A 24,438-nucleotide genomic window follows, 5' to 3' on the forward strand; every position below is an offset into this window, starting at 1 on the left:
CAGCCCGGCAGCCCCCCGGTTTCCGCGGGGCGCAGGCTCCGCCCGGGGGCGCTGCCTTCCCGCCCCGCGCGGCGCCCGCCGCGTCCCCCCATCCCCTCTCGCGGTGGAGGGGCCGGCGCCTCCCGCCCCCACCTGAGCCCCTCCCCCCTCATTCCGCCGCTCCCTCGCCGCGCGCCTCCCTCCCCCCCCCCGCCCCGTAACGCGGCCGCCCGCTGCGGCCCCGCCCCGGCGTAACGGCCGCCGCGCAGCCCGCGCGCTCATTGGCCGCGCGGCCCGCCCGTCAACGGCCGCTCGGCGGGGCGGGGCGGTGCCGCGCGCTGTCAGCGGGAGCCGCCGGGGGACGCGGCGGTTGCGGGGGGAGAGGCGGGAGGCTGCGCTGGGATGTGAGAGCGGCAGCTCCTCGGCGCGCCTGCTCTCGCTCTCACAGTTTCCATTTTCCCGGGCTTTTCAAGCCCTTTCCTCGTCTCGCTGTAGAAACATACGTACCTGTACGGCGCCGCCATCTCCCCCGGCTCCGCGGAAGCCACCCCGGAGTGAGCGAGCGCGCCCGAGCGGCCGGGCAGAGCCCCGCAGCCCGCCGCCTCCCTGCAGCACCATGGATCACCAGCCGAAGTTCTTCGAGAACCTCTCTGGCAGCGGCAAAGCCATCGGCGTGCTCACCAGCGGCGGCGATGCCCAAGGTAGCCGCGCGGGGCGGGGAGCGCGGGCAGGCGGCGGGGGAAGCTGTGGGCGCGGAGACGATGAGGAGCTCCCGGAGTGGCGTGAGGGGGCTGAGCGCCCAGGCGGGCCGCGTGCCCATGCGGGAGGCAGGGGAAGGGCCGGCGTGTCCGGGAGAAGTGGCTCGCGTGGGGCGCAGGGTGGTCTTGGGGCTGCGCACAAAAAAAAAAAAAAAAAAAAAAAAAACGTTTCTGCGCGGCCTGAGTTGAGGAGTTGAGCACATGCCCTCATCCTGCCTCTTCCCTCGCTCCCTCGCCGCATTTTTAAACGCCTGGTCTCTGCGGCAGGGAGGAGGGCTTGGAAACGCTCGCCTAATTCATCCACACAACGTCCTCCCGGCGCGGCGGTGAGGCGGGAGAGCGGCTGGCTCGTGGTGCGCGGGAGGAAGCGGGTCGTGCGGCGCCGCACGAGGGTGGGCGGCCTTCTCGGCTGCTTCTCACTTCGGTTTGGCACCGGGAACGCTCCCACACGCGATTTGCAAGGCTCAGATGGTAGTTTTACTCTGCAGCCCGGCAGGAGGATATCGAAAACGTGGCTCTCCTGAAATCTCTACGTGTAGAGGGAGTCCTAAGCCACAGGAACAGGAGGAACAAAAGACCTATGGATGTAGAGAGGGAAAGGAAAGAGGCTTCAGTCCATTTAAAGCATATTTCCTCACATGCCTCTTCCCTCTTTAGTACCAGAAAACTGCGTGTTTATTAACAGCGGGAAGTTTAATAGTTAAGATTTAAAATGTGCAGTGATTTGTGATATTTTAGATCCTCAATCTTTGTGGATTGGAGGAGAGTTGTTTCATTAGTATGCAAAACTATTATTATAATTTTTTATGTTATTTTAAATTACATTTTTTTTTTCCCCTGGAGAATGCTTTCACATAAAGTAAAGTAATATTTGTATCTGTAGGGTGGGGAGGATAGAGAAGAAAAATCCTTTTTATGTGATTTCAGTAGTATAATGACCAATTTTCCCTACTTTCTCCATTAGAATATGGAGGGACCAGGCTGCATTTGCAATGGAGGTTTCTGTCTGGTTTTCCAGTGTGTGTGTAGGTAAAGGGAGCAGGTCTTTCCTCCGCTCACGTTCCCTGTGCGTACGGGAGCTACTAGTTTGCATGGACCAGTGTCTCCGCGCTCCCTCCCTCCTTCGGTGTGTACGTGATCCGCCGCGAGTCGCTGCAGATTCCGCCTCCTTGCGTCATCTGGGCTGGAAGAAGCATCCTCCCTCCCTCGCTCCCTCCCTCGCTCCCTCCCTTTCCACACAGGAATAACGGGGTGCCCCCTCGTTTTACCTGGGATTATCCGAAGCCCTTTCTAATCAGGGATGGAAGGGATTGGGCACACGTCAGTGAGGAAAAAAAGTCGCTGTCCAGAGAAAAAGAAAGCTAATTGATTTAGCTTGGTTTCTTTTTCACTGTCAGTTCAATTAAATTTTAGTAAGTTTTTTTTCCACAGTTTGGTCTTCAGACTCGTCACTTCCACTGCTAAGTCATTGTAGGAGGGTCTGTGAATCAAGGCATCTCCGTGTTAATGCTCTACGCTCCACATCGCCATTTTAATTTCAAACTATGACAGGGCATCGCCCCAAGCAGCACTAGCGTGTTCAGGGAGAGGCTGAGCTTCCGCATGGCTGCTGATTATGTAATGTCAGAGCTGCAGCAGATGCATGTCTTATTATAATGTCTTAATCTGCCCTTGCCCCTGTGTGAATTAAGGCATTTAAAAGACTTCCAGGATCCAAGGTTTGATGGTCTGACTGCAATTGTTGTATATATGGAGGAGTAAAAAGTTACAGTTTATTTAAATTGCTGTCTGAGTAGTTAGGCTGTTGTGAAGGCTAAACAAAGTGAACGAGATGCCTTCCAAGCACTTTGTAGGCAGTGTTGTTTTCCTAACTTAAAAGAAAAAGAAAAAAAAATGCAATTTTAGAACTTGGAGATGTTTTGACTGAATGACACAGCACAGTGGAGCTTCCTAGCCCTATCTTGAGAACGGTGCACAAGTGTAAAATACACAACCTGTACTCTGCACACTGACTGTTGCAACAAGGGACAAAATGAGTCATGCCCTTTCAAGGTTATTTGTCTGACACAGGGCAATGTCTAAGAGAAGTGAAGTTATGAACTACAAGCAGAAGGAAATACACAATTATTACTGCTAAATTGTTTGGAAAAAAATATTCCAGGAAACCGTAGGTCAGGAAAACTTTCAATGCCAATAAAATTGTACTTTTTATCTGCTTTTAAGAGCTTTAATCACTCGTTTGCTTCAAAAAAAATTCTTTATTTGGTAGATAGAAGTCTATAGTAATCTGTAAATCAAATCAAACTCATCAGGAAACTTTAGAGGACACCTGTTAATATCACAATAAATATCTTTGTATCAGTAGATGCCTTGGTTTAGGTAGGTGGGCTGTAAAACCTTGGTCTAAAATGAAGCATGCTAGTTATTGTTTGAAATAAAAGTTACTTCTTTGCTGCTTTTGTACTTTTGAATAATTTAAAGGTAGCATTATGTAAAATGCAGAGGTCTCTATTTATAGTAGATGTTAAGATTTAAAATTACTTCCATGCTTCTGTGGTATTTCCTTGCAAGCTTTCTTTTGTATATAATTATTATCGTCTCTTTTAACTGCCTATGAAATATTAAAGTCTATAATGTATTTGTGACATACTGAAATTACTATGATTTAGTTGTCGTATTTTTAACACGAGTATATTGTTTCATTTGACAAAGTTAAAGAATTTATTGGAGATTTATTTTACATGGAGGAGATGGCCATTTTGTACATTAAAATATAGATAGTACTATACTTGTCAGCCCATCACGTTGGCTAGCCAGCTATTAAACGGAGAACTAAAAGAAGTATGTTATGCCTTACTCATAACTACCTTGACAATTTATTGTCAAAATGCACAAAGTAGTCTAGTTTCTGGATTATTTTGAAATTGTAGTGGTTGCAGCGCAGGAAGGTGGGCTAAGAAAAGGTTTTTTAAGTCACACTTCTGTTTTCGCTTTCTCTGACTCACTGGCTGTGATCTGCTCCAGGTCACCCAGTACAGTGACTTTACTTTGTGCTGATTGCCAGTGACTCACAGGCCATTTTGACAGCTCTCTTTCACTAATGCATGTGTGGCCTCCAAAGAGATTGCCAGTTCTTGGGCCATGGTAGGTAGAGCTCAGCAGCAGGAACAGTATCAGCCAAAAGGTAGTTCTGAGCTGTTCAGAAATGAGGAGTTTGCGGCTACTCTGACTCATATTATTATATTTGAGAGTGACCATGTAATACTGAGAGAATCGGCAAGATCTGGTGTCATGGAAGATGACATGAGTGAGGGAAACATGGATTACATACTAGTAATGGTCCTAATTCTGGTGTGAAAACTGGTAGGTTAACTGGGTTTTAGCGTCTTAAGATGTGTATCCTTTTCAAAGAAAATGTCTACCTCTTCAAATGAAATGTCCACCTGAAACACACAAGAAGTGATTATGTCTATTTTAAATGCAGATTTTCACAACCGGAATGAGTCAAACATAGACTTACAAAATCTTGACACTACTCTACTTTTCCTGGGCCAATATATTGCACTGTCTCTTTTTTCATCTATCTCTTTTAAATCTCCTATCCTGAAGAGATCATAAGTAAGTATTTAAAGGTGAAATATTTTTTCGCTAAATGCTGAGCATTGTTTTGAGACAGTGCTAAACAAATAAAGGCCTTCTGGATTACAAAGTTCTGAAACACCATGACTGTGAAAAGTAGTAGCCACACATCTCTCGAATTCGAAGCATTAAAGGTATCCCAGGAATTTTCCAAGACATCTTTAATATAGTTGCGTGGATGTACACTGCTTGTTCTCCCCTTGTCCTAATCCCTTATCTTGGAAAAAGATTCTGACAGTGAATAAAGAAATCCCACTCCTTCATATTCTTCCAAATTTGGTGTTTGTATGTGAATGCTAATGTAATTTGAAGATAGCCATAGGATTTTTTTGGAACTCTAGGAAAGAAAAATAAAAGATAACATCAGCTTTCAAGCAAGTATAATTGTGAGTGTGTGTGTGTATATATATGTACAAAATGTGTATTAATAAATTTATATAAATAAAGAATGCAGTTAGTAATGGATGAGTAGAACTACTTCAGTGCAATTAATGTTCTGGAGGATCTCCTTCATTAATTCCGTGATTGAAACTAGTTTATTGATGTTTTTTACATTTGGAAGAAAGAGGTATGTATGAAGTCTAGATGTTTATGTCTGCACACAGTAGAAAGCTCTGATCTAGTAGTGTTAATATTTATCATAGAATCATAGAATGCTTAGGGTTGGAAGGGACCTCTAGAGGTCATCTAGTCCAACCCCCCTGCACACGCAGGGTCACCTAAAGCAGATGGCACAGGACTGTGTCCAAGCGGGCCATTTCCATTTAGGAAAAATGGCATTTATATAGCATTTGCTTTCATGTATCCATAATTAGAATTGTGATTATATGAAATGAAATCTGTTATGTAAATAGAAGTAAATGCAATAATCAAGAAAACAGTTTGGGTTTATTTTTGCACTCTTTACTTATTCATTCAGTTAGGTTTTTGTATTTGTTTGCTTCTACTCTTCTTTTTTTTTCTGATGATTATAATCTTGGAGCACTTTTTTTCTGCTCCCTCTTTTCATACAGACATATCCATTTTATCTTATTCATGCACCTTATCCTGTAATGAAATCTTTCTCTTTGGCTGTGCTAATACATTCTCCCTACTTTGTATGGTTTGCTGTATAGTCTTATTCAGGGCAGCACAGAGACATATGTTAAGCCATTAAGCCACTGGGGGAAAAGAGTGGCTTTTAAGTGATTTAAGGACTCCTAAAATACCTTTTGTAACCCTGCTATGAAATATATTACTTTCAAACAAAATTGAATGTGTGTATCAAGAAGGAGCGTATATATATTATCAACTAAAAAATTAATTTCAGGCATTATGTAAATCCATCTAAGTAGCTGCAGATTACTGAATTGAAAAGAGCAAAATAAATCTTTCAGCATTTTTCTTTCAGAGGGTTTGATGCAAGTGGTAACTGAGAAAGATTTCAAATAATTCTCGTGTTTTAAGAATTTGTTTTTCCGTGATTTGTTTTTAAAGCTGCTATAATCCCATATGTTTATCAGTGGTGCTCTTAGGTGTTATTCAGGAGTAAATCCATGATTGACTGGGTAGATCTATTTTTTGCTAATAAGCATATAATTGCATTTCATAGATATTATGGTAATTTATAAGTACTATTGTAAGAGGCTGCAGTTAATGAAATAGAACAGTATTTTGTTACACAATTCTGCAGAGACCCCTGCATAAATTCTCTGTATTGGCCTATTTGAATGCAGTGCAAGCAGTGCAGTGCATTCAGATTTAACTGTCCGATGTGTAAAAGTCTAAAGCTGCATTCAGCCCACCCTCTCCCTCCCCGCCAGCTTCTGTACTTTCTTGTAACTAAATTTTGAGTCTCACTAATATAAAGCACATGAAGAGTAGAAAGCGTTCAGTAGGAAAGTATGTGGATATTTCGCTGTGAATAAATTCCCATGGAAAGAATGAATAGCTAGCCATTTTGAGAAATGAGAGCTTACATCTGATTCAATTTTAGAAGAAGTTAAAAAGTTAAACATTTGTAGGCTCATCTGTAGAGAATTTGAAACAAGGACAGAACAGTTACTCTTATTTAACACATGTTTAAAAGATGCGTGCTAAATATAAAACTTGAATCTAGAATACATGTCCAGGAATCTGAGTAAGAAACTGATGAAAGACAAGCATGTGCCTTCAGTAGGTGTGCAGCTGTTTATATTTAATTTCTTCTATTTTATTAAATATTTCTTCCGGATAAAGCAGAACAGTTTTGTTATCTTGTTTGAGTTGAAGCCAAATTCTCATTATTTTGCTCAGATACCTGTAGTACAGAAAATGCTGATGAAAGAGAAATCAGTCTTTATCGGTGAATGCTTATTGGATGTCTAAAATGTCTTAGATTCCTCTCATTTACCAAACAAGGATGGAAGAGTTGAACTCCAAGAACAAACAGTGAAGGGCAGTTCTAAACAATCTAAACAAGTTCTTAAAGGGCAGTTCTAAACAATCCTCACCAAGTGGTGAGCCTTTTTTCCTGCAGAGGATCGACTTTATCATACTCATCTGGAATGGATAATAACAAAAGCTTTCTGCCTTTTATTGTTTGTTTGTATTTAGAAAAGTCAGTGACTTTTGGGTATGTTTCTAAATAAGAAATATCTGAGAAAATTTTAGTTTCAGTGGTATTTTAAACCTCGCCGATTCCCCTATTAAGATAGGTGAGCTTTTCCAACTCAATATTTTTTTCTAGTGTTGATAGATATTGCAGGGTTCTTTAGGATAGGTCTTTACCACTTACTCTGTTGCGGACTTTTGTTACCCTGTTTTTATATCTCTAAATGGGTGACTACCTCACCTGCACTGACAACAGAGCTAATATACTTTGTGACTTTTATGTTATTGAGTTCAGATTTAGAAAAGGGCTGCCCAGTATTTTAGGATGTCTCATTTATGGCTTGCCTTTTCAATTGCTTTGATCAGGCTACTTAGCAGTATAAATTTCTTATATATTTCTTATATCCTTGGGATTTTGATACTCATGCCTGTTTAAACTGTATGGAATTAGTATGTGACTTATTGTTCCTTCCTGAATGAGTTAGTTCCATTACAATATCAAAAGGCATGCATGCTGATCAGAGTTCATTTGAACCATGGCAGGGACCATTGGAATTTGTATAAATGATTCTGGGAAAAATATTTTTTCCTCAGTAGGATCAAAAGTGTTTAATCCATAGGACTTGGGTGGAAGATTTTGTTGTTAAAATTTCCCAGTTTTCTATGAGCAGAGAATTGCAGATGAGCATTTCACGCAGGAAAGCAAAACGTCTGTCACGCACTTTTCTTGAGCACATCCGTGATGTCCAAGTAGCATTTCTGGTGTTAACTTTCTGCTACTTTCTCTTTAAGCAGGCAGGTGATGTAAGGAGCCCTATTATATGCTGTGTTTGCAACTATGCTGCTTTGGAGAGCGGAGGAAAAAGGACTGTTGCAGCCTAATCTCTCCTTTGAAAAAGCTAAACTTTGACTGCCTGCATGTTGTGCATTTCAGATTGAAAACTAATCATTATAACAAAATTAATTTACTTTCTGTTGCTGGATATGGTTTAGTAGCTGGTGCTGTTAAAATACTGTTTATTAGGATCAATTTATTAATAGAATTGTATGCTTGTGGACCTCCCTATAATTATTGTAACAAAATAAATAAGTCTGCATCATTTATATTCATGGCCTGATTCCACTGTTGTTAAGCCAGTGTTTTAATAGATGCTATTTGTTGTCTTTGGGAATGAGTTAACTTTTCTTTTTTTTAAGGAGGCTGAGAAAGTCAGTCTGGGGACATCTTTCACTACTATGTACATTATATAAAAGGAATATGCGGATAACCTGTGACAATATGAATTTGCCTTCTCTTCCCAGGTATGAATGCTGCGGTGCGCGCAGTAGTACGCATGGGAATTTACGTCAAAGCCAAAGTGTATTTTGTTTATGAGGTTAGTCTTTTTGTCTTACTTATTCCGTGTTTATCTTTTTACTATGTTTGAGCCCTTTTGCTGTGGAATCCTCATATATTTAGAGAGTTAGTGTAAAATTAGTGTAAAATTGAAGTTGTACCATTAGCATTTTATTTAATTTTTTTTATGTTAATTGAAAGCACTTTTCACACAATATATACTGAAATAATTTAATTTTAATTTTCTTTTTTAATTGTATAGCATTCTTCATATACCTGCAGAAGCTTGGAAATGTTAAGAAAAACTAATGTGTTGTTACCTAGCAGTGAGCTATGCATTTGTTGTACTTGTCTGGCCCTAATTATTCTACTGCATAATTGCCTTTCTAAACATTAAGCCACTAATTCTTAACTGTTTGACATCCCCCCAGTGCCCCCAGACTGTTTTTCCAAGGTATGGCAAATCTGTGCCATTGTCCCAGTTTCACAGGTAACAGAGCTTCTTTTTGACTGGGGAGCTTTCAGGCTGATGTCACCTTCTCTGTTTTAAGGTTTGAAAGTTTGTAACAAAATAGAAAAAATGGGAGCTTCGTCAATATGTCTAGACAGCAGAATTCTGTGTTTGAAACTTATGATTGCATATAGAGAAGACTTAATTTATATAATGTAATAATTAATGGGCATGAAGACAAATTGAATATATATCTATACTCATACAAACTACAGTTATATAGTATTATTTTACTGAGAGAATATTTGTAGTTTTCCTTTAACCTGAAAGTCAGCTGCAGTTAGTATAACATGTGAATTGCACAGTGCAGCAAGTACTTTTTAGCAAAAGGTCCTTCTGTTTACACTATAATTCTGATATAACTACTTACAATTTGGGGTGGTTACAGATGATAATAACCATAAGAGACAAAGCATGATATGCAATATTACTGGCAAAATGTGATTTTTCATATTTAGTATAAACAAATTGGAATGTTAGAATTCACAGAAGCACTAGGAAGTACTCTGTTTTGTTTTGCAAGTAGAAAAATCATCAATTTACTTTTAAAAGATAGCTATTTACCCATTTTCTTTCTGCTACTTTCTATCTGCTTATTCCTAGAGTTTGTTTACTAAAGAGACCTGAAGTATATTGACATGCAAACAAGCAGAGCACTGTGCTCCAAAATTCTTTTGTGCTACAACAAGTAGCTCTGTGCTCATTACATTGCCAACCTCTAGAATTCTTTGTGTTCAGCTGCTTAGTAAGCTTGCTGAAATGGGTCATTTTTTTTTTTTGTAGAAATAAGGAAGTTTTTGGCTGCCTATCTTAAAGGCCAGAATTCCGATTTTTAAAAAATTATCATCTCTAGAGTTCGCCTTATAAGTATGTTTGTTAGCTTTTAAAAACTATGTCACAAAGTGTATTTAGTGTTAAGTTTCCTGAGAGATGCTGCTGTTTTTCTGACATTACTGAAATGTGATTATTTAAAGTTATGCTCTTCTATTAATGGTAAAAATTTGTCACTCTGAAGTCATAAACATTTTGAAATGAACATTGATATAAAAATCAAACAGCATTTAGAAGTTTGCCTTACCATCACATTTTGTCATTCAGTCTTGTTTGTGCTGTGCAGTCTGATACAGAGATGTTTCACAGGAAGTATGAGGAATATTTCAAAATGAGAACTTCTCTTCTAGATTAAATTTATTCAGTTCTTTTCAGGAAGTACAGGATGTTGACTTTTCTCATCTCTGTGTTGATTAAAATATTAAGTTGTTTTTTTTTTTTTTTTTTTTTGCAATGCATATAAATGTCTTGGAGAAATATCTTCAAAAGCTTTGCAATGAAACAACTGTATAATTTAAACACTTTGAAATAAGAAAGAGGGTGGTGGTAAATGTAGTGATAATAATAAATGAAGGTAAGAATTATCACTAATAATCTCTATTATAAGTCTTTGCATGATATATGTAAAGGATCCATGTTTTCATATATACTTGAAGTTGGTTTATTTATTATTTTTTTTTTATTTTTTCTTAAATTGTATTTTTCCACATTTTCCAAATTTAGAATTCGGTGTGTTAAGCAAACAAAATAGCACACTTTAAACCCACAGTTTACGTAGGGGTTTTAACTATACACATATCGGTCAAAGTTAAATGATAACTGAATTGAAGTTACTCTTAAAAAAAAAAAATGAAGAAAAAGCCTGAATTGCCAACAATCCTAGAAGTGATTTTTTTTTTAAGTTGGAGTCAAAAGAAGAGCTAAAGACCTCAGTTAAGATTTAAAGAGCCTGCTTTGTTTTACTTCTATGCTTTCTCCTGTGACCTTTGCTTCTCTTAAAAACTTCTTGCACTGTAAAGTCATCTTTCCTGTTGCATCTGCAGACAAAGTAGCTCCACGTCACAAATAAAACTAATATTGTGTGCTTGATTTTAAGGTAACACTTTAATGAGATAAATATATACAGATTAATTGTGAAGTAGGGCTAAGTGACTTGAGAGTATTTTGTATGCATGTTTCTTTTTTAAGTTGAGCTTATCACAGAAACACTTGTATTCCAGTTTATACATAAAGTATTTGTTTGTAATTGATACTCAGAAGGAAAAAATGGAACCTATGTGAAAACAAATATTAGTTACAAAAAATAGAATGTGTTTCTTTGAAATTAGCATATCTGAAAAATCTGCTATTCTGTTGTGGAAGTGGTGCTAACTCTAGATGGTTTCTGTTTGCTTCATATTGAATGTTAGTTTCCTTGCCTATACTAGTCATGGAATCTCTTGCTAAACAGGTTAGAGATGAACTCTTATATTATTAGGTAACTAGCATTTGATCTGTAGTCACCCTCAATGACTAATATAACATTATTCTCCAAATCCATCTTTATTTCAATAAATTTTTGATGTTGATGTATTTATTTCACTCATGCTGTGAAAGTCTAAGAGGTGAAAGTACATCTAAAAATACCAGTCTGCTAAAAAAAAAAAAAAAAAAACCGCTAATTCACTATTTGGAAACAATGATTTCTTTCTCCTTCCTGCCTTTTTTTTCTTTTATTATTATTTCTTGCAGCTGAAAGGAAAAAGTGGACAATTCATTTGAGCAACTGAGATCTTAAAATATCCATGCAAATAACTGAAGCACATAGTTCCCAGTGGACACTCGCTCTTACCACTATGTTTTGCAGCTTTTAGATTCTTCATCTTGATTAGGAGTCTTATAAGAGTCCAACATTGGAAATGTGATGGTACACGCTCGTGGGTTCCTTTGAGCAGAACTTGGTATCTTTTATGTGGTGGTTTGTGCACCCAGCAAAATTAGTTCTAGTAGTATATGTAGTTGACTACTAGCAATATCCAAAAAACTCAGTAATTAAAAGCAACTGTTGAAACTCCGAATGTCTCATGTAATTTATGAGAAGGCAGCTTGTTCTTTTCCAAACTCTTCTCCTTGTAAAGTTAAGATTGGAGAGAATGTTTGGCAAGTGCTCCTCTCCCCACAAGTCTCAGATATATATGTGTGTACCCTGTGAATGCATGACACAGATTCCCTTTTGCTCTTCTTAGAGTTCTCAGGAACTGGGCAGAAGAAGGAAGAAGCATAAAAAGGGACTGATGTTTGTGTGGTGCTAACTGTATTTCAGAAGTTTGTTATTTTTCCATACTTGCCCTGTAATTCTGTGTTAGCACCCAAGCTGCTGTCTTTCGAATCTGAATAAGCTTTTGTGTGTGTTTGTTTTTTAAATGTAAATTGACAGTCTCACATCCCTTTTTATTGTTAAGGTCTAAATTTATTTCAACCCGTAATTCTGAGTAATTGGCAAGTGTTACAGTACAGAATCTAAGAGTTTGAAATATTTGACAATACTTATTTTCCATCCTTACAATGGGTTGCTCAGTGGCCAGGTTTGCAGTAGATAGAAAAACAGTTATTAATGTTTCAGTTATACTCGGTCACTTTCTCTACAGCTTTTTCTAGAAGATGTTTTAAATTCTTTTTTTTTCCTCTCCTTTATCTGCCAAAGCCATACAAGAAGAGAGTTAAAATTCTAGCTATGCTGTTCAGAGCATGCACCATTTGGCAAGCAGAACCGAGTTAAGAAAAGCTTGTGCAATAGAGCCAAAATGGATCGACCCCATTCCAAAAGTTCCCTGACCTTACCTTGTAGTTGAAGGAGTTATTAATATAGCCCATGTTATCAACTGTCTGCATGGAAAAAGAGGAATCTATTTGGACTACTGGTCAGAATGCATGAGTTATTTGTACATTAAAAATGCATTCTGTAGCAGTCAGTCGTAGTTTATCTTTAGCCTAGCTGTAAGGCATTTTAGGCCTTCCAGGAAATTTCAAGTAGCATTTTATGCATTTGCTCTTTCAAATTAGAGTTGCTAATTAGTCATTCTGGCCACGGGGCTCATATGGTTCGCCTTTATTGATAAAATATTTTCTTGGACATACCCCATCCTGCCTGCTTCCTTATATTCTTTCCCTTCCCTCCCTCAACCATTTGAAACATGGAAGGTGAATGACAAGACTAAATATGTGAACTGTGTATGGATTTTTACCAGCTTGTAGTGCATCTTGCTAGTCTGTGTAGGAAGGGGAATTACAGTGAACTCTATTCATTCCATCTTTATTGTCTATGAATTTCTGTGCAATTTCATTTGCACTAGTAATAGGAAAAGCTTTCTGTACATTACTGTGTGGTGTAAGGAGTGCTCTGTATTACTAATTTACTAGTCTTCATCAAGCTTAGATTAGATCTACTGGAATGTTTCTGTCTGTGAAGTACTTTGATGCCCTTTATCTGAGAAAGATATTCAGTAAAATCTTTCAGTAAATAAGTAAATTCAGTAAATGAATTTCAGTAAAATTCAGTAAATAAGCATTTTTCCCCCAAAGTTGCCCTTCAATTTTGAAGGAAATGTGCAAATAATGTCTCAGCTTCACGGCTCCTGTTTTTGTCAGTTCGTATGTTAGGTACATATTAAAGATATCTAGATGGCAGGCAAAATACTGAAAAGGTCTGTTGAATAACAAAAGCTGGACCTATAACAGTCTTTTTCATCTAGTCCAGTTCTTTATCTTTGGTTGTTTCATGATCTAAGTTCATTAGTCAAATGTCATTAAGCAAAAGTAACATTTCCCCTTAGAATCTGCACTTGAATCCTAGAAAGATTAGTTTAGGTAACTCATAATTCTACATACTGTGTTCCCTCTGCCTCCCCCTGGTAAATTTATCCTATTGTGCATGGAAGGGCTTCAAATATTATGTAATATTTATATAATATTCCTATGATATGAATGGCTTTTAAAGCCAATCCAGATGTAGAACATTTCTGAGTTTCTGCTTACTGAATGAAACCCACTTTTAGTTTAGATCGTACCGAAGTTAAGTGTCTCCAGTTTATATTATCAATATTGCTGTCTTCTAAATCCCCATTTGCTTCCAATCCCATTTAACTTAATATTAAGAAGCCTAAAATAGTCTTCCTGGTACTGCATAAACAATTTTTGAATTCTTTGTTGCTCAGCATGGTTTTCTGCAGATACAGTTAAATGAAAGGATTTTTTTCTTTTAACGACCTAATAATACCAAAGTTGAATAGTAATTCCAACTTTGTTCCTAATATCACTTAATGAAAAAGTCTATAATTGCCATTATTTTTCTGTTAATATTTACACAGAAAGTTAATAAAACTCTAGCTGACCCCTGCAGCTGCTCACTGGATAGTTTTCCTTCTTTCAAATAAGTGTAGTTCTATATGACAGTATAATCCTTTTTTGTTTATTTGTTTTATTTTGTTTTGTTTATCTAAAACCAGTTAGACTAAAGTATTTCTTAAGTGCTTAAAAAAAATCAAGTTACATTCTTTCTATTGAATTTCTTTCATCTCTTTATTGTGTAACTGCCTCCAGAAACAGAATGCATTTTGTGTGACCCGATTTCTTTTTTCTTTATGAAACATTTTATGAATGTTTCATGTTGGTTGTTCATTCTTTCATTTTGCTTGTATATTTTTTTTGGGGAAAAAGTGTACACGTTTCTGAGTTATACTTTCTTGGTAGCAAGTCAAAAAATATGTTACTATTCTGTCTTATTGATCTAATTAAGTACCCGTGTATTTTGGTGGCTCTCTTTACCTTGAAGGTCTTCGGGGCTTGTATTTAAGAACTGTTATTTTTTTGTTTGTTTGTTTTTTTCCTCTAATCTGGTACCTGTTTTAAGATTATCTCATTTAAAATTAGTATCTTTCTTTCAATGTTTTTAGTTACTTTAAAGTTATGCTAAAATATACAAGGTGAGTATTACTACAGTGGAAATATTAGGCAATCTCTCAATTCAGGATTCTGAAATATTCATCTTTTTCAGGGTTACCAAGGAATGGTTGATGGAGGTGATAATATTGTTGAAGTTTCATGGGAAAGTGTTTCAAGTATTCTGCAAGTGGTATGTGATATGGGAGGGGGGGATTTTTTTCTCACTTCAAATAATCAACTAAAACTTGAGATCCCCATTAACAATTTCATCTATGATTATGTAATTCTAGTACTATGACCAGCATATACCACTCTCAGCCTTCTTTTTTTACAGTATGAATGCTTGACATTTTCAAAGTAAGATCTCTGTGGGGTCCTGTTTTTCATACACGGGCACTATCTTGAAAACTTTGTTTTGTTTTTTCAAAATTCCAATTTGTTAGTCTTCTAAATGCGTATCGATGTGCCTATGTTTACTAAAATAACAAAAACAAAGCCCCACAATATAGGGCCAAAGTCTTAGATAATTGTATTTTGTAAGGCAAGTATTTTCTGTGAACCTCTGTTGGTTTCCTGTCTTAGAGGATTTAGAACTAGCCTTTAAGAGCAGTCACAATACGATTCACCATATCTCAGGTAATATCAGTGACTTTGTTTTTGTATTACACAGGTGGCCATATGGATCTCTGTACATACTTTCAAAATATATACTTGACAATATAGTATTGTATTGCACATACAATAAAGACGAGTTGACAAATTGCTTATCGCCATCATATGAAAGTATAAAAATGTAAATTAACATGAAAGCTATTGAAATGACTCCTAAATCTTTCAACATTTTCCTTCAAAAAGAGTTCGTTAACAGTGATGTTCAATTTTCAAGAATTTCTCCTTTTTTTTTTTTTTTTTTTTTTTTTTTCCCCTCTGATGTGTGTATTCATCACATATGGATATGGACACATGAGGATAAGTCTGTACATCCAGCACAACACCCCACAATAAACATTGAGTGAGATTAAGCAAGAGTGGTGTTTTATGTATAAATGCATACATTATATATATATGTATATATATAAAATACATATAAATACATATACACACACACACACATATATATATATATATTTTTTTTTTAAGGGAGGCACAGTTATTGGCAGTGCACGCTGCAAAGCCTTTCGTACCCGGGAAGGCCGCCTGCAAGCAGCCTACAACTTGGTTCAGAGAGGAATCACTAATCTTTGTGTAATTGGTGGAGACGGTAGCTTGACTGGTGCCAACCTGTTCCGTGAAGAGTGGAGTGGACTTCTAGAAGAACTGGCACAGAAGGGTAAGTTAGCAGTTCAACCCTATAGACATTTAGTCTAACTCCCAAAGAAATTACATTGCAATACACCATAGATTATATTCATAGCATATTTCTAAGCTGTAAAATCAAATGCATAATTCTAGGAAATAACACAGTTCATAAAGTATTAGTTCTTGATTTCTGTACTTCCTTTCCCATATACCATAAAGGCTCAGAGAGATTGTATAAGTTAATAGGCAACTGTCAGTGGTTTCTAAAAGGGCTCATGTGACTCTACAAGAAGTTTTTGGATTTTGTTCCTTTTTTCCTCTCTTTTCCCATGTATAAATCTGAAGTCTGAACATTCTTCACTACTTCTGCTTGAAATGCTCTTTGCCCCTAAATCCAATCTCAGTTCAATTCCTCTGCTATAAATTAGGCTTTTGTTGATGTTTTGTTATTTTTCCTGCCTCTATCATTTTTGTTTTGTTTGTTCAGATTCAGAACATTAAGTGGCAGTTGCTGAAGGTGTGTCAAGCTTGATAACTGTCTTTGATAGCATCCAACAGAATGTTTAGGGGAAAGTTGTGGGTTTTTTTCATTTTTGGGGATTTTTTTTTTAACATATGTGATCTCCATGAATGCATATAATTTTTTGCATGAAAACACTGTGTAGCAAGGAATTCTACACTTTAACTGGATTATGAAGAATATAAAGAATCTCTACTGTTTATTTTGATTCTACTGGCTGCGAATTATGTTTGATATCCTCTTATTTGTGTTAGAACAAACAGTAGATGATCATTTCTGCTTCTTCTCTGCATGCCATTTAAGATGTTATAGCTGTCTTATTTTCTCTTCATCATCTCTTTTCTATATGGAAAAGTCTCACTTAGGTGTTCCTAAAGTTGTTCTGTAGCTTTGATCAGCTTTCCACTTTTCTGAACCTTTTCCAGTTCTACCATGTCCTTTTTGACGTGGGGAAGACCAGACTGCATCCAGTATTCAAGATGAGGGCAAACATCGATTATACAGTAGTATAATATTTGTTTTGTTCTCTGTTTCTTTCCTAATATCTTCTAATATTTTGATTTTTTTTTGACTGCTGCTGGGTATTGAAGCTGATCTATTAATGAAAACATTTTCTTGTAACATTAGGAACAATATTTTTTTAAAAAAATTACTTTGCTTGCAATGTTAAGATATTTTTCTCGTGTGTATAGATTTACATTTTTCTACATTGAATTCCCGCTGATACTTTGTTGCTTATCCTGTCTTGCAAGGTCTTCCTGCAGTTCTTAAAAGTCAGTCCAGACCTTAATTACCCAAATAATTTATCAAAAATTTCTTTAGTAAACTTAACATTTGTTCATTCCCTTTTCTAGGATGTTACTGTATATGCTGAGTAGTATATTCAGTTGCATTGGTAACTTTCCTAAACTTACCATTTATTGTAACCTTATATTATTTCATGCAAAAGCATTCTTATGCCATGGCTACATAGTGTTCCCAAAAGCCTTTGGAGACAGATCTTTATAAAGGCTTATTGGAAATCCAGGTAGACAATGGCAACCAGATATCTCTCAGTCATTGATTATTAACTCTAGGGAACTCTAGAAAGACTTGTAATGAAGGATTTTTTCATTTTCAGAAAATATTTTTGACTTTTCTTCCATAGGCTGTATTTATCTGCGTGGAGTCTAGTATTATCTTTTTCGCTATGATTTCTACCAACTTCTCTGGTATAGAAATTAACCTTGCTGTTGTATGTAGTTTTAGAATCCTTGCAAAAAAAAAGGCATTATATTTGCTACTATTCCATCCACAGAGGCTAAGGTAATTTTTTAGCATTTAAGAAGTTAAGATATTTCATCTTAGAGTTCCTTTAACGCTCATGGCTGATTCAACATTTTTCACTATTCCAGGACAAGCACTCCAGGATTTAGAACAGGCGATTTTATTACTCTGCTCATTAATCATGAAATCAGAGCCTTTCAAGCCCTTCAGTAATAAAAAACTTTTTTTTTTCCAGAAATTTGATGCTGTTTTTGTTCTTTTTTTTTTTTTTTTTTTTAATTCTTTCAATATGCTCACAGTGTACATCTTTTGGCTTTATTTTTGTTGCACACTGTATACTGAGAGTATTATTCGAATGCTATTCTTCAAGTGTAAAACATCAATTTTAAACATGTTAAGAAGTTTTGTGATCAGTCTTAACACTTTAAAATGGACTGAAAAGCTCTTGTTTCATTTCTTCAAGGAGTTGTATCTAAGATTCTCATGTTCAGTTCTTTGGCTTTCTTTTTCACTTTAACCTTATTTAAACATGAAATGGTATTTAATCAGGTATGTTCAAATTATAAGAGCAGGGGACCGCAGCAATATGTCTAATGTGAAAAATTTGCTTAATCTTATAGTTTTTCTTCTGGATATTTCTTAACAGGAAAGATTGATGAAGAAGCTGTTAAAAAATATGCTTACCTCAACATTGTGGGAATGGTTGGATCCATAGACAATGACTTCTGTGGCACTGATATGACCATAGGTACTGACTCAGCCTTGCACAGAATCATTGAAGTTGTGGATGCCATCATGACAACTGCTCAGAGGTAAAATGTGATAGAAAACTTTAACAAATGCAGAATTATTTGTTTCAAATATTAAGTTTCCTATTGCTGTGTGATAGCTGAAGATTTATGTTCATTTTAAATAAGAGTCAAGTATTTGGAATATGCGACATTTAGAGGATGTGAATAAAAGTTCTTTTTGAGTGCATGTTTCACAAGTTTTAGTATTTTTTACTTTTTTTTTCTCTTCATTTTGCCATTGCTTTTCTATCATATCTGTTCTGACAGTATCTCAAACATCTAAACGTAGAGTCTGCATCACTTACAGTACAGACTTTTTTTGTGTGTGTGCTTTCCAGAAGTACTTCTCTAGGAAAGATTCAGACTACTCCTTTAATTTATGTCTTGATGTGATAGTAAAATCTAAGCAATATAAGTAACATCATAAGCAACATATATTTGTGTACAAGCTCTCCCTAGATAAAATTCAAACAGTAAAATATTTTGAATATTTTTGAATACATAAAAAGTTACAGTATGTCTTTGCAGTTCTTAAGTGATGCAGACTCAGTGATTCCATTTCTAGTGAATGTTCATCTTTTCTGTCCTGACTACCCTCAGGTGTTTTAGAAGAAAATAACACTGAAAATGAATAATGCTATGGAAGATCCATAAAGAAGGAGTGTATGTTTAATGCGGTGTTTTAAGCGTGGTAAACTGAGAACTGATTTAAACTGCTGATTGCTGGAATTTGAATTGGATTTTTGAGTTGAAATATTGGATTTAATATGTTTTCTAATTTTTACAGTCATCAGAGAACATTTGTCCTGGAGGTTATGGGAAGACACTGTGGGTATGTACAGTCATAAATGGCTTGTGTTTAGTACAGATAAAACTTTGAAAAAGTAAGAAATTTGAACCATAATTGTTTAATTTCTTATGTTTATTAGGTATCTAGCTCTTGTTAGTGCCTTAGCCTGTGGTGCAGATTGGGTATTTATTCCTGAATACCCACCAGAAGAAGGATGGGAGGATTTGATGTGTGTTAAGCTTTCAGAGGTAATCTATTACTTTGTTTTGGATTTTATATGTCTTGCATATGCTTGTTTAAAACCCCATATACTTGTTTTTAACAGCATGATCAGAATTTTCAGCATGTTTTAGATGACATTTGATCTTAAAAAGTTATTTTTCTGACTTCTACAATCGTTAAGAATTATACGATAGACTATAGGGATTATGTAAGTCTATTCCTGTATAGCTGGTGTGTACCTTTCCCCGTTAATTTGATGCAAGACATTTCACTTCACTCATGAAAACACTTTATGAAGGTATAATGTAAGATAACTCTAAATAATCAAGCATAAGAAAAAATTCTACAAATCCATTCAATTTAAAATACTATCAATTGCTTTCAAATATCTGCTGTAAGACTTTTTTCATACTTTTTATTAAATGAATGTGCTTTTCTTTTTATTATAGAACCGTGCACGAAAGAAAAGGCTCAATATTATTATTGTAGCTGAAGGAGCTATTGATTGTCATAACAAAGCTATAACATCAGAGAAGGTTAAGGATGTAAGTATCAACATCCTTATGTACTTTCTGTTTTTTTCTTTATTTAGGGCATGTTACTAGCAGTAACAGTTCTGCAAAATAAGTCTATTCTTGAAAAGTAGCTTCTCACAGTCTTCACTAGTTGCACATTGCAGTTTTATTTTACTGTCTGAATACAGAGTCTACTGAAAAAAATGAGAATTATTTCAAGTCAAATTATGACATTTTATCTTGGAAAATAAAGTAACAGTCCAAAACATCCACATTATGGGTGCCTCAATATACAGGGAGTATGAAATCTGATCAAATAAGTAATTAAAAAATTGTTTTTTTCTATTTTCCCTTAAACAATTGCATTGCCAGAAATGTTTTTGGTGGCTAAGTGTTTTTTCTTTTTCTTTATTAATTCCTCCAGCTCAAATTATTCTATTTTTCTGGGAAATGGTCCTTTTTGGAAGGGAATTTGAAAAATAATATTGACAGAAATGAATTAGGAAACCTTGACTTTATATGGACTTTATGTCTCCGCGGCTGTAAAGTTTTGTTTTCCGTAGATGTTAAGTTTGTGACTTTCTGTATCAATATTATTATGGAGCAGTTTTTGACTCTTAATACAGAATTACAATCTTCCAAAGCCTACATTAGAACTACACAGTGTAACATACGGTAATGTTACATCTTAGTCAACATATGGTAGATAGTACTTCTTCCATAAATGAGTAAGTTACTTGCTTGTTATAGACTCCAGCTAGTTAAAACTTTAAAACCAACCAAACAAACGAGCAAAACTATAAATGCAAGGAATAAAAAACAAACAAAAAATCTCTTAAAAACTTGGTAAGTTTAGAAGGCTTCACTAAAGTTCTACTCAGAATTTTTCAGAATATGTAATGTTGTACATATATGAAACATATACTAAATAAAACCCACTATAGTTGAACTTCCTTCAGATTTTCTAATTGTGATGTTTAGGCTTGTTTTTATAAGGTTGAGGACTCTGCATAAGGAAGCCATTATAACTCTCTGCAGTTAAAACATTGCAGTCTAATGATTACATTGAGTAAAATGTTCCTTTAGATTAGGAACCTGGAGTTTAAGTCTAGGCAGAATCATGTAGAATTTTGTTATTCCAGTAGCATTTGGAGCAGAATAGAACTAATGTATGTATATATATAAAAAAAGGTTGCTAACAAAGCTATTTTATTTTGAAATTATTTGCAGCTGGTGGTTCAGCGGCTTGGTTTTGACACCCGAGTGACTATCCTGGGTCATGTGCAAAGAGGTGGAACCCCATCAGCTTTTGACAGAATTTTGGTGAGTGAACCTACAATAACTGCTGATAGTACAAAATACTATAAGGAAGTAATTTACTTAATTATCCACTCCTACCCCTCAAATAAATAATGTTCTTCAACTGTTGAATATGACAAATACAATTATTGTCCCAAATTAACTATCTGAAGAACTCGAGTTTGGAAAAGTGAAGCATTTGGCACAAGAGGAAACAATAGTAGGATTAGGAAGCAAAGAACCATCTTGCTTACTTTAAGGGTCATAGTAAATATACAAAAACAACCTGCTGTAAGTTCAGCTGCCAAGGAATAACTGTTTTTGACTTCATTTATTGAGAACTCTTAACTATTTCTGTGTTTGAAAGCCACTGTCTGTAAGTGCTTGCTTGAACGCTGAAACACTTTCTATTTTCAGGCAAGCCGTATGGGTGTGGAAGCTGTTCTTGCCCTTCTAGAAGCTACTCCAGATACTCCTGCCTGTGTTGTGTCCCTGTCTGGAAACCAGGCAGTCCGCCTGCCTTTAATGGAGTGTGTGCAGATGGTGAGTTACTGGCAAAGAGTCAGTTTGTTCAACTACAACAGACCACTGTGCACAACAGTCAATGCTCTCTTGTAGCTAACACGCTGATGGAAATGTGTCCAACACTTAGCTGCATTTAGGAATAGAGAACATGCTTCAAGTTCATTATATGTTATTGCTTACTTGCAAACCCCCAACAAGCCAGAACAAAAATTGTTCTTAAATATGTTTAAAAATAAATAATAATTTCACTTCAGATCATCTACCTTTCAACTTCACAACAAATTCTTCAGATGCTGCATCCATTTGTGTGTTATACAATAGTAAGGTTTCTTCACCTAAACTATTCAATGCTACTTTAGATTGCGCAGGAAAAAAAAATACCCCAAAATATAAAATAAGTGTATTGCCCTTTCAAGGAGACTTCAGATGTGTCATTCTGCTTTCGTTTTGTCTTATTTTATTATAGTCTGAGGTATGATAAGGAGATCATTAATCAAATATTAGCACTATTTTATTTTCACTTTGAAAAATATAGAAAGATCCATTTACAGAAATGTAATAAATGATTAACTTTTCAATTTACTAAATAAGCCACTTTTTGTTTTAAGACTCAAGAAGTACAGAAGGCCATGGATGAGGGAAGGTTTGTTGAGGCTGTGAGGCTTCGTGGAAGGTATGGCCAATAATTCCTACCAATGTATTTTCAATGTATTTGTTACAGCTGAGTAAATGGCTTAGTGTTCTGTTAATGCTTGACACTTCTTTCTAAATAATATAATTTCCTTTCTTTTTATTGAGCTTTTTTTATTTTATTGGAGTTGTTACAGAAAGAGTTGCTTAAAAATAATATTGAAATTCTTAGTTTTTACATGTATAAATAAGAAATAAGGAGCAAAAAAACTAATACTGATTCAGTGTAGTGTCAAATTCTAGTAACTCTTTGGTATTACGTAACTCTAGCTCGCCAAGAAAAAAGCCATTATGTCGTTTGACCAACAAGTAGCAACGGTTTCTTATACAAGATTTTGGAAACCAATTCCACATAAAATAAGTCTGTCTATAGATAGCTGGTAGTTTTCTGACAGCAATGTTGGTGGGAGCATTCTGCAGTATTATGTGTTAACAAAGTATTTTCTGTTTCAAGTCATTTAATAATAAACTATACTTCATCACAAATTTATAAAACTCACTTGCCTATTTATTTTATATTTCCACGGTATTATCTCACAGACATGGATATTTTCAATGTTCTTTTTTGTTTTCATATACTAAAAAGCAGTGAAAGCTGTAATAACTTCCTGGTTTTATTTTAACTATTTTAGTGCAGTGTTGTCAGCTAAAACATTTTGCAAGTATACAGTCTTCATCTTTAAAAATCTGTTTTGCTCAATAAGATGGTGTTATTTATAGAGTAATGTAATCTATTAGTAATTGCAGAGAAAGAAGATTAGGATTTTTAAGTCAAGTATTGTAATTGAGGCTGCTGCATTTGGTATTATTTGCTCTTAGGTTTATTATCATGTGTAGAAGGGCATTTTTCGCTAGAACTTGCTTTCTTTTTCACTGTCTAAATACGGTAATTTCAAATAGGTAGCAAGTCCTCATTATCAATAGAACAGATGGAAATTGGTCATTTTTTTGAAACAAACAAGCCTTGTATGTTCATTCACAGTAATCATGAACTTGCAGAGCTGCTGTAGAAAATGCGATAGTGTTTTAATGAGGAATTTTCTGGAGATAGTGTTGCTTTGGATTTGGACAAGTTCCAGGATAAATGCAGTTTGGAGAAAGAGTTTCTCCCTCCAGAGGATTGTTTTTGATTTTAAAAGAACTTTGTTCCTCAAAAAATTCATCACTAATTCTGATAACAAAACATAATGGAAACACTGCTGTTTGTTTCTTTCCGAATGCTTTATGTAAAATCAGAATATTGTTTCTGGAAATTCCCTATTGAGCATTTGACTAAATTTTTTTACAGATCTAAAACCTTGAAAGTATATTTTGTAGATTAGTGTTTCTGATGTTTTTATCGGTTTCTAGAAATTTCAGCAGTTTCTCTCAAATAATTTTGAAGTGAAAGCTGATGCTATTTTTTGTTATTATTATTTATTTAGGAGCTTTGAAAACAACCTTAACACCTACAAACTACTGTCACACAAAAGACCAGATGCTGAGCTTCCAAAGGTAAGGTTTCTTTAAGAATGGAAATGCACATCTTCCCTGGGGTATGTTGTACTATAGGATCTGGTGCTCATGATTACTGCTATGCTTTCTATTCCTTAACATGGAGAGAAGGAGAGGTGATGTGACAATATTTGATTCTGAAAGGACTGGGAGAAGGCAGGATCATGACATACAGAATTGTAACCCTTCCTTTCAAATGGCAAAACTTCTCAAGACTTGGGCAAGTTCAGGAATTTATGGGAATTATTATAATGCTTACCGTGCCTAATAAGTCCTAATAGTCATTTACTATACATATAATTTTCTCTGTTGTTTGTAAGTTGCATAAAGAGGGAAATTTGGATTTATTAGGAACTAGGCATTAAATTTATTCACAAAGAAATTTCAGGAAGGTTCCATTTTCATTAATGGTGCACTGAATAGCTTGTTTTCTGATCGTAGTTTGTGACTATATTATCTCACTGGATAATTCCTTTTTTACT

The 24,438-nt window shown here is 35.9% G+C and overlaps 1 protein-coding gene across 5 annotated transcripts in view; it reads left to right on the forward strand.

The window, feature by feature from the left end:
- The first annotated feature begins 414 nt into the window (after positions 1 to 414).
- PFKP (phosphofructokinase, platelet) overlaps positions 415 to 24,438 on the forward strand; it is a 44,235-nt gene continuing 20,211 nt past the window's right edge. For 2 of the 5 annotated variants that reach the window (XM_088531752.1, XM_088531749.1), the window contains exons 1-12: positions 415 to 680; positions 8,250 to 8,323; positions 14,658 to 14,735; positions 15,686 to 15,875; positions 18,277 to 18,442; positions 19,209 to 19,253; positions 19,351 to 19,459; positions 19,883 to 19,978; positions 21,179 to 21,271; positions 21,665 to 21,790; positions 22,381 to 22,445; positions 23,887 to 23,956. In XM_088531752.1, coding sequence (XP_088387878.1) covers positions 596 to 680; positions 8,250 to 8,323; positions 14,658 to 14,735; positions 15,686 to 15,875; positions 18,277 to 18,442; positions 19,209 to 19,253; positions 19,351 to 19,459; positions 19,883 to 19,978; positions 21,179 to 21,271; positions 21,665 to 21,790; positions 22,381 to 22,445; positions 23,887 to 23,956 — 1,197 coding nt within the window. In that variant the 5' untranslated portion in view covers positions 415 to 595. The remainder of the gene's footprint in view (positions 681 to 8,249; positions 8,324 to 14,657; positions 14,736 to 15,685; positions 15,876 to 18,276; positions 18,443 to 19,208; positions 19,254 to 19,350; positions 19,460 to 19,882; positions 19,979 to 21,178; positions 21,272 to 21,664; positions 21,791 to 22,380; positions 22,446 to 23,886; positions 23,957 to 24,438) is intronic. The other 3 variants (XM_088531748.1, XM_088531751.1, XM_088531750.1) reach the window with 2 other exon arrangements.

Source organism: Tinamus guttatus, unplaced genomic scaffold, assembly GCF_059628265.1.
Source record: "Tinamus guttatus ecotype Peru unplaced genomic scaffold, ASM5962826v1 Tinamus_guttatus_pri_ptg000430l, whole genome shotgun sequence".
In the NCBI taxonomy this organism is placed as follows: domain Eukaryota; kingdom Metazoa; phylum Chordata; class Aves; order Tinamiformes; family Tinamidae; genus Tinamus; species Tinamus guttatus.